The sequence below is a fragment of the Oryzias melastigma genome, linkage group LG13, assembly GCF_002922805.2.
Source record: "Oryzias melastigma strain HK-1 linkage group LG13, ASM292280v2, whole genome shotgun sequence".
Taxonomy (NCBI): domain Eukaryota; kingdom Metazoa; phylum Chordata; class Actinopteri; order Beloniformes; family Adrianichthyidae; genus Oryzias; species Oryzias melastigma.
This window is the reverse complement of record NC_050524.1, coordinates 24,958,884-24,967,645: the sequence shown is the minus strand read 5'-3', so window position 1 is coordinate 24,967,645 and position 8,762 is coordinate 24,958,884. Positions and strand designations below refer to the sequence as shown.

General features: G+C 42.1%; 1 protein-coding gene across 4 annotated transcripts in view; it reads right to left on the bottom strand.

Moving 5' to 3' along the window:
- LOC112136468 (COPI coat complex subunit beta 2) overlaps window positions 1–8,587 on the bottom strand; it is a 16,349-nt gene extending 7,762 nt beyond the window's left edge. For 3 of the 4 annotated variants that reach the window (XM_036214891.1, XM_036214892.1, XM_024258176.2), the window contains exons 1-10: window positions 8,523–8,587; window positions 7,953–8,090; window positions 7,732–7,818; window positions 5,873–5,999; window positions 5,427–5,575; window positions 4,447–4,593; window positions 2,926–3,025; window positions 2,693–2,835; window positions 1,989–2,188; window positions 199–309 (exon numbers count right to left, since the gene is read on the bottom strand). In XM_036214891.1, coding sequence (XP_036070784.1) covers window positions 199–309; window positions 1,989–2,188; window positions 2,693–2,835; window positions 2,926–3,025; window positions 4,447–4,593; window positions 5,427–5,575; window positions 5,873–5,999; window positions 7,732–7,818; window positions 7,953–8,090; window positions 8,523–8,525 — 1,205 coding nt within the window. In that variant the 5' untranslated portion in view covers window positions 8,526–8,587. Of the gene's footprint in view, window positions 1–198; window positions 310–1,988; window positions 2,189–2,692; window positions 2,836–2,925; window positions 3,026–4,003; window positions 4,224–4,446; window positions 4,594–5,426; window positions 5,576–5,872; window positions 6,000–7,731; window positions 7,819–7,952; window positions 8,091–8,522 lie in introns of those variants that run through there. The other variant, XM_036214893.1, reaches the window with a different exon arrangement.
- Window positions 8,588–8,762: the final 175 nt, after the last annotated feature.

The window sequence follows — 8,762 nt, the reverse complement described above, 5'->3', positions numbered from 1 at the left end:
AACACGGTGAGCCGCTTTTCCACTTTTCTCCTTCAGAATCTACTGGAATTATCGTGTCAACAATTAAAAATGACAGTAAATCAAAGAACATAAACACTGGAGCTCCAGTGTTAAAAGGTTGAAGGAAAGCCCTATGCATTGAGAAAGAATTCTGAATTCTGAGGAGGAACGTGTAGATTTGATAAATGGGAAACCTACTGTGAGGAGTCGTGAGCCCAGACAAACTCCTCAGCGGAGCCGAAACTTTTGCTCCTCAAGGCCATGGCGGTGTAGATGATGAATTCCCCGTCTCCACAAACAACAACAAACCTGCCAAAACACATGAAATCCATGCCTTAATGTAAGCATTGAGCCAGCAGGAATACATGCTGCCTTCGGTTCAGCTCAGGACTTAGGATTCCACTCAGAGTGATTGGCCAGTTCTTAGTTTATTGGTTCATATTATTCATTTAAAGGAAGTATCATTGACTATATCTGAGAACTGGACTGAGTGACCCCTCCTCCCTCGCATTCCAAAACAGGAAGTGGCTCCAAGAAGCCAAAATGCCCTAGAGTTCTATAGAAAAATAAACAGCTGTTACTCAGTCTCTCTACTATTCAGAATAACCATTCTTGCTCTGATTCCTTTTAACATGTTCTTGATAATTCTCATATTATTTCATGTTTTTTTCTATAGTGACAGCTATACAAGTCCTAAACTAGTAAATCATATGCCTCAATAAAAGTATGTGGTCTCGTGTTGAACGTTTGACAGATTTTTTGTAGCTCTCTCCAGGTTGGCGAGACCCAGACCAATCACTGCTTACTGATAACCTCTGGCTACAACATGGTGACGTCCGTACCTTGAAAAAAGTGAGGTGACTTCATTTAACTGAAGCTGGAAGTCGTTTCTATTGGTCACACTCAGTCCAGTTCTCATATACATTCAACAGGAAAGACCAGCATTTTGGAACTATAAGGAGAGGTGTCTCATCATCTTAGCTCAATTCTAGTCAGGCCCCCACCCCCCACTCCCGGCTCGTGCACAGTCGTGGAGACACCAGTTGTCTGTGTTGTTAGCTGGTTTAGCCAAGAGAATCTGGCTACAAAATATGGTGCCCGAAAGTTAATTACGCAATACATTTTTCAATTTAGAATTCAAACTTTCTGAAGAAGCTTCTGGTGAGAAGTCTTAACGACATGTTGGGATGGATGCTGAACGGATCAGAGAATGGTGCAAGCAGACAGGGGACTTTGGGGAGATGGCAAGAGAAAGGGAGCAGACTATTTCCTGGTGGAGAAAAGGAGCAGATTATTTCCTGGTAGAAAAAGGGAGAAGTCTATTTTTTCTGTGGAGAAAGGGGGAAGACTATTTCCTGGTGAAGAAAAGGAGCAGATTATTTCCTGGTGAAGAAAGAGAGCAGACTATTTTCTGGTGGAGAAACAGAGTTAACTATTCCTGGAGGAAAAAGCGAGTGACAAATTAGAAGAACTGGTTTAAACATAGATTATTGAGCAAAGGCAGAAAGGTACGCGTGAAAAGGATTTTTGATATGGAGATTGATGATGCTTCAAACAGAAAAGAAAGTTTCACAGCCAGTGTTGATCAGAACAATGTTTTCATCATTTCAGTGAATCCTGAAATGTTCATCCGATGGTGTTGTTTACATTTTTTTGACCACATTTCACAGCAAAACGAACCCATTGCCCAGCTTTTTCGTGGGTGACATGCTAATGAGGACCGCGCTAGGATGACATGATGAAATGGGCGGCACCCTTAAGGGGCAAAAGGGGGAGCCTCATGGATGGAGTCGTTGTTATTCCAGGTATTAAAGGAGTTCACAAAAATAGCTAATATTTCATAAATATTTTGTTTTTTATTGTTCCAATGATAATATATGCTCATATATATGATATAGTTGACTCTGAAAGACATAAGAACATAATGGTATGCCCCCTTCAAACTAAAAGGAGAGACTTGTAACCCATGCATATTTTTTTCCGCCCACCTTCCGTTGGGGCTGTGTTGGATGGTTTGTGGGTAAATCTCACAGCTGCCCATGTCTTTGACGCCCAGCGGCAGCCTCTCTCCGTCCTGCACCTCTGTGTCTCCCAGAGTCCTCAGGCTGGCCTGCTGCACCTCGGAGTGCCGCGCCCACATGACCTTCCCGCTGGAGTCCATGGACATGGCGGGCTCCTCTCGGCCCAGCTGATGTTTTGAGGGAAAGATGAGGTGAATGTTGTGACAAATGAAAGGACAACTGAGCATTAAGTGATGGGGGGGATTGGCCACGGGTGGTCAGTGGAGGGGCACCTTAACAGGTCAACTCTAATCCCTTCAGTTTACACAAGCTGTGATCAAATATGATTTGGCTTGTGAGTGTGGACGGTGCAGCGGTGCAAAGCTGCAGTGGAGGATAGAAGGGTTATGCCCTCTATTTTCTGCCAGGAGTTGTTGTTTTAAACACTTTTTTTTATCAGTTTGAAACTCAATCTTATCAATTTCTTTGCAAAAACAGCCATTATTTTCAGCAGAGGGTCACGCTGACAATCCTTCCAGAGCCAGTGCTGCAGGATTCATGAAAATGTCAGCCTCAGTGATCAAACACAGGCTCATTTTCCTGGACATTTCATTATTTGGGTAAACATTGAAGGTCATTCGGCTTCTAAATACCACTAAACTACAAATGTTAGAGTCTGTAGGAGCTCACACCTTGATAATGATGCTGCCTTCATCATAGCCCACTGCCACATAGTTGGAGCCTGGTCTCCCACAAATACACCACACCCTGTCCATGCCATAGTTGAGACTGTTTTCTAATCGGTAGGTGTTGGAGTGCCAAACTCGGACAGTGCCTGCAGAAGGAAAGGATGAGGTCACACTGCACCAACACAAACGCACACACTTTTATGTATATGAGCGAGTGTTGTCTGCATTAGACCCACCGTCCTCAGAACCTGTGAGGATGACGGGCAGCTCGGGATGGAAGCTGACGCTGGTGACGTTCTGGGCGTGACCCTCCAGGGTCTGAACACAGGTTTTATTCTGGCACACAAAAGCACAAAAGATATAACATGGTAATACTCTAAACAACTACTAGCGTGGAAGTAAATCTCTGATTATTTCCCATGATCCTTTAGTTCACAGGCTGCAACAGAATCTCAAGCTATCCCGCCTTTATGGCTGCCACAAACGATTATCTTAATAGTCGACTAATCAACGATTATTTTTTCAAATTATTCGACTAACCAGGTCATGCACAAACTGGATGTTAAACATACATTTTAACCGTAGCGTTAAACTAACTAAAAAAAATAAATAAGACAATAGTTTATTAAGCCTTTAATGAATCATGCAGCCTCTGTCCTTCATTAGTGTCTGGGATTAAAACTAAATTAAATCAAATAAGGTTAGAATCTGAAATAAAGAACTATTTTTCACAAAATAGAAAGTTTTGCTCTCATTGACTCAAAAATAAAAAGTGCATTTTTTGGTGCTGAACGCTCACAACTTTGTTTAACTTTACTACACTCTGACTCCATATCATATAAAGTAACGACTAATCGACTATTAAATTAGTCGACGACTATTTTAATAGTGGATGAGTCGACTAATCGTGGCAGCCCTACCCATCGTACTGTTTTGATTCAGATTCTAGCTCAGACGTGGAAAACAAAGACGTTCATGGATCTATTTGCCTTAATAAATCAGAAAAATAACACAATAACATGTCAAAAACAACATTTTCAACACAGTGGGTCTTAAGAAATATGACAAAGGTTTGCTTGTTGGTTCACTGTGACACACTGTGCACTTTTGGCAAAAATTAGGGTTCAACTAGTTCCCTTAGTAATCAATACAAACCAGTAACATGTGAACACATTTTTGTAAGTGCCCAACACAAAATAAAAAAGTCCTTTTATTCTTTTCAGTCTCTTTAGTCTCTCTTTTGGTGTTCAAACAAAAATGTAAATCTCCAAAAAATGTAAATCATGAATCAAAAGAAAAACGGAACGATCTAACCATCACGGATAAGGTTGCAGTTTTCTCCCTTCATCTAGCTTTCTTGGGAAGGTTATCCTTTTTTATTTTTTCCTGGGGTCCCTCGTAGTCTTCCCCAGCCTTTCCCGTATCCATTCATCCAGCTGGCGACGCCCCAAACTTTTCTCAATTTATTTCCTTACTGGTGACTCCGCCCACTTCCTCCAGAATTCACATAACCCAACACAAAATTCTACACAACACACACCCACACACACACATATATATATAGACAAAAAAACTGTTTCTTTTTGTGTTAGAGCAGTGTATTCTTCAAACCAGTGTGGACTTTATTTATTTCAGTATTCTAATTGTTATTTATTTTGTCCTCTGGATAGCTTTGTGGCAAAGCTACAACAAAGTGCATGAGGCTTTTTCCAATTTGTTTGATTTTCCAGTGTTGCACACCACTTATGTGTGATTACCTGATAATCCCAGATTTTAACGAGGTGATCGTCAGCCCCCGATATGAGATAGGGCTTGTCCCCCCCGCTGTAGTAGTCCACACAGTTCACTCCCTTCTCATGACCCTCCAGAGTAAAGTTGGGAGTCTTGGAGCCCAACTGCCACACCTAAGGGTTAGCAGGTAAAACAGGTGTTATTGACAACTAAATTCCTGCTATTAGTAACCATAAAATTATAGTTTCTTTTAAAATCAGTCAACTATTCCAGTTTGTTAACATTCATGTTTGGTTCTTTTACATTAATTCAAAAAGAAATGTTAATTTCTTTATGTTTTGTGATCTAAACCAGGGGTCCCCAGACTTCTTCTTGTGAGGGCCACATAACGGTTCTCTGCTCTGACGTGAGGCCGGGGTTGGTAAAAGTGGCAGGGCGTGTCTAAGCAAAAGCATCTCTGGTTTTCTAAAAGTCACATGTGACCAATAATTGAGTAATAACCGTTTCTGAGATCTTCACAAAAAAGTCTGAAAATAAAAAAATAATCTCTTTAATGAAATAGTCTAATGAAAACGACCAATTATTTTGTCTTTTACTGCAGCTAGACATATATTTTACCAGAACAGTGTTCCCTCATTTATTACAGAAGATACGATCTAAAAGTAACTAGTGAAGGTGAAATTTATGAGGACTACAGATGTAAAACTTGTAGCTATGCACTTTATCCACTTTTCTCAGACAAACATTTTCACCATTTCTCCGCTTCTGCGTCCAGTGTGAACACGGCGTAAGGATTTGCTTGGGATAAAAAGTCACATTCATGCGATTGCATGGCCAGACTGGAAAAAGAGAAACAGTCATGGGTCTCTGATATTGTTCAGGGGACCGGGTTGAATGTAGAGGCGGGCCAGATCCGGCCCGTGGGCAGTAGTTTATGGAACCCTGATCTAAACCAGTCAACTAAAAATAAATAGTTCATTTCAACCCTTTTTTAGAACCTTAATACCTTGATGGTTCTGTCCAGAGAGGCGCTGGCAAACTGGTTGTTGTCTTTGGGATTAATGACAATCTGCATGACGTAGTGAGTGTGTCCCTCGAACACCTGACTGCACAGCCACTTCCTCTCCCAGTCCCACAGCTTGATCAGCATGTCATCTTCAAAGCACACACACACCATCAAATATGTGTGAGGACATCAACGATGTAATCATTCAAGAACATCTTTAAATGGATATGGTAAAGGATGAGCAGTGATGATCCACAGGAAATCAAATTCTATTGGATATTTGAATGCATTGGTGGAAGTAGATGTTTGAAATTAAGCCAAATGGTAACACAATACAAAGGAGTGCAGATGTCAGCATCCAAGCACATTTCAGACAAAATTTAGCCAACTTTACAAAACAATCCTTCAAAAAAAATTCATTCAAGTGTGAGAAGGAGGCTGCCAACCGCTGCTGGTGAGGATGTAGGGCTGGGTGGGGTGGACCGAGATGCAGCGGATGTAGTCAGAGTGCGCCTCAAACATGTTAACCTTTTCCAGGGTGTTGTAGTTGAAGACTCTGACCAGCATGTCATCCTGAGAAAAGAACAAAATCCCTGAAGAGTGTCTGCTGTGCACTCTGATTGTATTCTGATCTGTTTTCAAAATAGTCTCAGTGCTCTTTTAACTATGATTATGTCCTTTTTAGCCCAAATTTATGTTTCTGGGACAGTTTTTGCGCAGCAGCAGTAGTTTATTTCCCTCTGAGTTGTGGGCGGGAGCAACCCCACCCCCCATTTCCCTTACCCTGCTGAGAGTGACTTGCTTACACGTTCCCCCGCAGCTAACAGACCTTCACACCACCAGCCAAACATTTCTGGTCCAACAAAAATGGCGAGCATTTTTGGTGTTATCCAATTTCCTCGTCCGTTTGTGGAGTCTCGTGCACAGGGAGAGAGAAGACTTTAGCATGCCCATTTCAGTCGGTGAATTCCCACCAAACGCTATTTGCACGGCGGAGGCGGACCTTTTAATGTTAAGTTAATGGTACAGATGGGACATGAGGCGATTTGGAGTCCTGCAGCGTGATTTGAGCGATGAGCAAAGCGCGGAGGAATGACCACAATTTGAGATTTGAGCGATGTGGCTCAAATTGGGAGGCAGAGTTACAATTTAAATATCTGAAGTTTAACAGGTCGCTGGATTACATCTGCCAATCAGGAACTCAGGTTTGGGCATGTGACACTTTCAGTGACTAGATCAGCAGGTAGAATATTAATCAATGCGAGTGTCTTTGCCCTGCTCAACCCGCTGGGGCCGCAGAGTTACCAGGGCGGGTGAAGCAGAGATTACTAGCTTACCGTAGCAGCTCTCTGGCTACAGCCACCCAGCCTCCTCGCTTGCTAAATACGCAGACAGACAGACGGCTGCGGGTCGTGGGTAGGGTTGGGCACCCACTGGGTTTTATTCTGTTCCCGTGCCATAGCGATTCTTCGGTTTCGGTTCCTAATCAGTGTCAATTTCAGTACTTCAGGAATATAAATTAGTGCCTACATCTTCCTAAATCTACACATTTTCATTCCCAAGTCGTCACATATTGACATATGGTTCAGATCTCCGTGTTAAAAATTGGCATTTTTGGTGTCGTTGTTTTTTGACGCGCTGACTGTTCCTATTAAATCAGAGCTCCCTAACCTCTGAGCCGCAAACTGTTGGCCTGCCCCTCTTTCACCGCACTTCAAATTCGCTGCTCGCCGCCTGTCAAACATGTGATCCTGAGCTGGAAGCCGCAGCTGAGGGGCCATGGATACCGGGGCTTCTTTTTACTTGGGGAGTGTGTCTGGATGAGAACCGCTTCTTCTGTGTCTGTGGCTGAGTTTGAAGACTGTTCCCCATTAACAAGAGAGGGTAAAATAAGGGACCCTTTTTTTATTATTATCTCGACAAAAGTAGAATATCACGGTTCAGGAGACCAGAGCAGGAGACCAGAGCAGGAGACCAGAGCAGGCTGCCCACGGTCCCCGCAGTGGCTGTCTGTCTGTCGGTGTATCGAGCGACCTCCACTGAAGTCCAGGAGGCTGGGCTGAAAATATCACCTCCTCAGAACTGAATTTGTCATGCGAATCGCGTTCGGTATGAATGCACCTTCAGTCTGAGTTTTTTTAAGCATCCGGTTTTCAACATGATTTGAATTCAGAAGTACTCATAAATGCTTTTTTAATCATAAATTAGTTAATGTATGTCTACCACTATTAGAAAAATGCTACAAGGTCATGTTAAAAACACCAAAAACAACATTTTTATCAGAGTGGATGTTTATAGTTCTTACCGCTCCGACAACGATCCAGTGTTTCCTGGCAACAAACCTAGCCACTCTGACGGGCAGATCACACACCTCAAAGGTTTTCACCATCAACTGTACAAAAGATGACACAGGAAGACCTGTCAGTGACACTGAATTTCCACCAACCGTTAAGACTGTAGAGGAGGAGCTTAAAGGGATCTGAAGAGCTTTAAACATGTGTGAAAGAGTGATGAGGCTGGTGTCACCTGTGTCTCATGGTTCCAGACCACAACAGTGCCGTTGTAGAGACTGACCAGCATCCATGGCTCTGTGGAATGCAGGTCAACGCTCTTCACACGCTCTGACCGAGCCGTCAGTCTGCGCTTGATCTCCAACCGCAGAGGCTGTGCAACACAATGTAACGAACAGTGATGTTACAGATGCTTTGCTTGGCTAAAGCATCGTTTATTCTTCTGGTACTTTGGTACTTGTCAGGTTTTTGGGTTTAGTTATATAAAAGGTGTGTCTGTGTCTCTCCCTACAGGCTTATTGCATTTTTTATGCATGCCTGCTCAAGTTTTTCTCATGTCAATGAACTCATGGCTTCCTTCTGTTTTCATAAAACACTTTTTCTCCTTTTTTCTAACTTTTTCTTTTAAGGATATACTATGTTTTACGGCAGTATGAAAGTTTACTGCAAAAAAATAAAAGGAAAAGTACTCATAAGTGGCTTAAGATGCCCGAAAAAACAAATCCACAAGAGAAAAAGTCATTGAATACTGCTATGAAATGAAATAGGAGTTGGAAAAGACTTGTTGGTTTGCTTGTTGACTCACCATAACTCCAGATGACTGAGCTGCTTTCCGCTAAAGAAGCCGCAGTGTCTGCTGCTGGAGTTTCTCATCCAGAGAAACTTTATTACAATCAAAGGAACGACAATGACAAGAAGTTTCCCTGTAGATTTTCACAATAAAACTTGGAACAGTAGAATACACTGAGATTTCAAACAAGCAAATTATATATGTACGTACTGTATATATAGATTTTATATATATATATATATATATATATATATT